The sequence below is a fragment of the Mandrillus leucophaeus genome, unplaced genomic scaffold, assembly GCF_000951045.1.
Source record: "Mandrillus leucophaeus isolate KB7577 unplaced genomic scaffold, Mleu.le_1.0 Scaffold207, whole genome shotgun sequence".
NCBI lineage: Eukaryota > Metazoa > Chordata > Mammalia > Primates > Cercopithecidae > Mandrillus > Mandrillus leucophaeus.
In genome coordinates this window covers 2,555,037-2,556,797 of record NW_012102110.1, presented here as the reverse complement: position 1 = coordinate 2,556,797, position 1,761 = coordinate 2,555,037, and the positions used below count along the sequence as shown (strand labels likewise).

The following is a 1,761-nucleotide window of genomic DNA, read 5'->3' as shown; positions in this document are numbered from 1 at the left end:
AGGAAGGAAGGAAGGAAGGAAGGAAGGAAGGAAAGGGAAAGGAAAGGAAGGAAAGGAAGGAAAGGAAGGAAGGAAAGGAAGAAAGAAAGAAAAGATATAGAGATGGCAGGTCGCTGACCCAAAGTAGCAGAACCATCACTCATACCCCCAGAAGTCTCTGACTCCTTTTCTCAGCACAGGAAATGTGAACCTCTCCCCATTTTTCACTTTTCCTAGGCTAAGTGTAGTTTTTAAAAAGCAATGTATTAAGCCATGCTACTCAGAAGTAATTAGGAAAAAGGCAGAGTGAATTATTATAAATCTAAATCATTTAATTTTTTTAATGTGATTGTGCTACTTTCAAAAATCTGTAGTAAAACAGGTCTTTAAAAAAAAAACACACACATTGTTAGTTAACAGTTCTCCTGGACCCCTATTATAAGGAATAGATAATTATGATTTGAATTTTCTAGATGTTGTTGAATATTGAATTGAATATTGGAAGCATATTTCTACATTCTTTTTTTTTTTTTTTGAGACGGAGTCTGGCTCTGTCACCCAGGCTGGAGTGCAGGGGCACGATCTCGGCTCACTGCAAGCTCCGCCTCCTGGGTTCATGCCATTCTCTTGCCTCGGCCTCCCGAGTAGCTGGGCCTACAGGCGCCCGCCACCACACCCGGCTAATTTTTTGTATTTTGAGTAGAGACGGGGTTTCACTGTGTTAGCCAGGATGGTCTCGATCTCCTGACCTCCTGATCCACCCACCTCGGCCTCCCAAAGTGCTGGGATTACAGGCGTGAGCCACCACGCCCGGCCAAGGAAACATATTTCTATCAAAGGTAATGCAAGTGCTACTGGTCTAGTTCCTTTCAAGATAATCATAAATTCCACATTTGTATTTGCATAAACCATTCATTAGAAGATTTCACTAAAATTTCTCTACTTACCTTTCCTTGGCATCCAAGAAGGCTTTGGCAAAAGGATTGTACTTGATTTTGAGAGCTGTTATCTTGCATTTACAAAGACAAGAAGTGTTAGTAAGAGTAGGATACACATAGGCAGACAGAACCCTTTGTCTTCTGTAAAACCAGGTTAATTCCCTCTCTTTTCCTTCCCTTTCCTGCCAGGCATGGTGGCTTATGCCTGTAATCCCAGCACTCTGAGAGGCAGAGGCCCTTTGCACCTTTGCTTACTCCAGCACTTAATCACCATTGCACTGTCTCTGGCAAAGGACATTTTATCATTGCATGTGGTGAAAATGCTAATGCCATGTAAAGTGAGAAAAGAAAGGGCAAAGCACTGGAAATAAGCAAAGCCCTGATGTGTGAAGCCTAGCATTCATTTTTTACTCATTTATTTATTTTTTTCAACAATCCTTGATCCCCTACTACGTGTGATTTACTTATCTAGTCACTTGGAACACAGTGGAGAGCAGCACAGGTGTGATCCTGGCCCTCTGGGAGAGTGCCATCTAGCATCGAGTCCCTTATTCATAAATAACAGCTTACACATGGGGCCGTGTCAATACAAAAAGCAAACTATCACCCCCATTCACTGTCACTCTCTTTATCTGCCTTAGCCTGAGCCTGTTTCATTTCTCATTAGAGACATCTGACATATAGATAGATAGTCATCGTGATAGAGATAAAAGAGATAGAAACAGAGAAATATTTATTTTTCATCTCTCCCCACTGGGATGTAAGTGCCTTGAAGACAGGGTATTCATCTGTTTTATTCATTGCAGTATTTCCAGCATTTAGAACAATATCCAGCATGTATTAA

At 41.4% G+C, this 1,761-nt stretch overlaps 1 protein-coding gene across 1 annotated transcript in view; it reads right to left on the bottom strand.

The window, feature by feature from the left end:
* TBX19 (T-box 19) overlaps positions 1-1,761 on the bottom strand; it is a 43,047-nt gene that overhangs the window by 25,593 nt on the left and 15,693 nt on the right. The window contains exon 4 of the mRNA XM_011979930.1: positions 927-988. Within this exon, the coding sequence (XP_011835320.1) occupies positions 927-988 (62 nt within the window). The remainder of the gene's footprint in view (positions 1-926; positions 989-1,761) is intronic.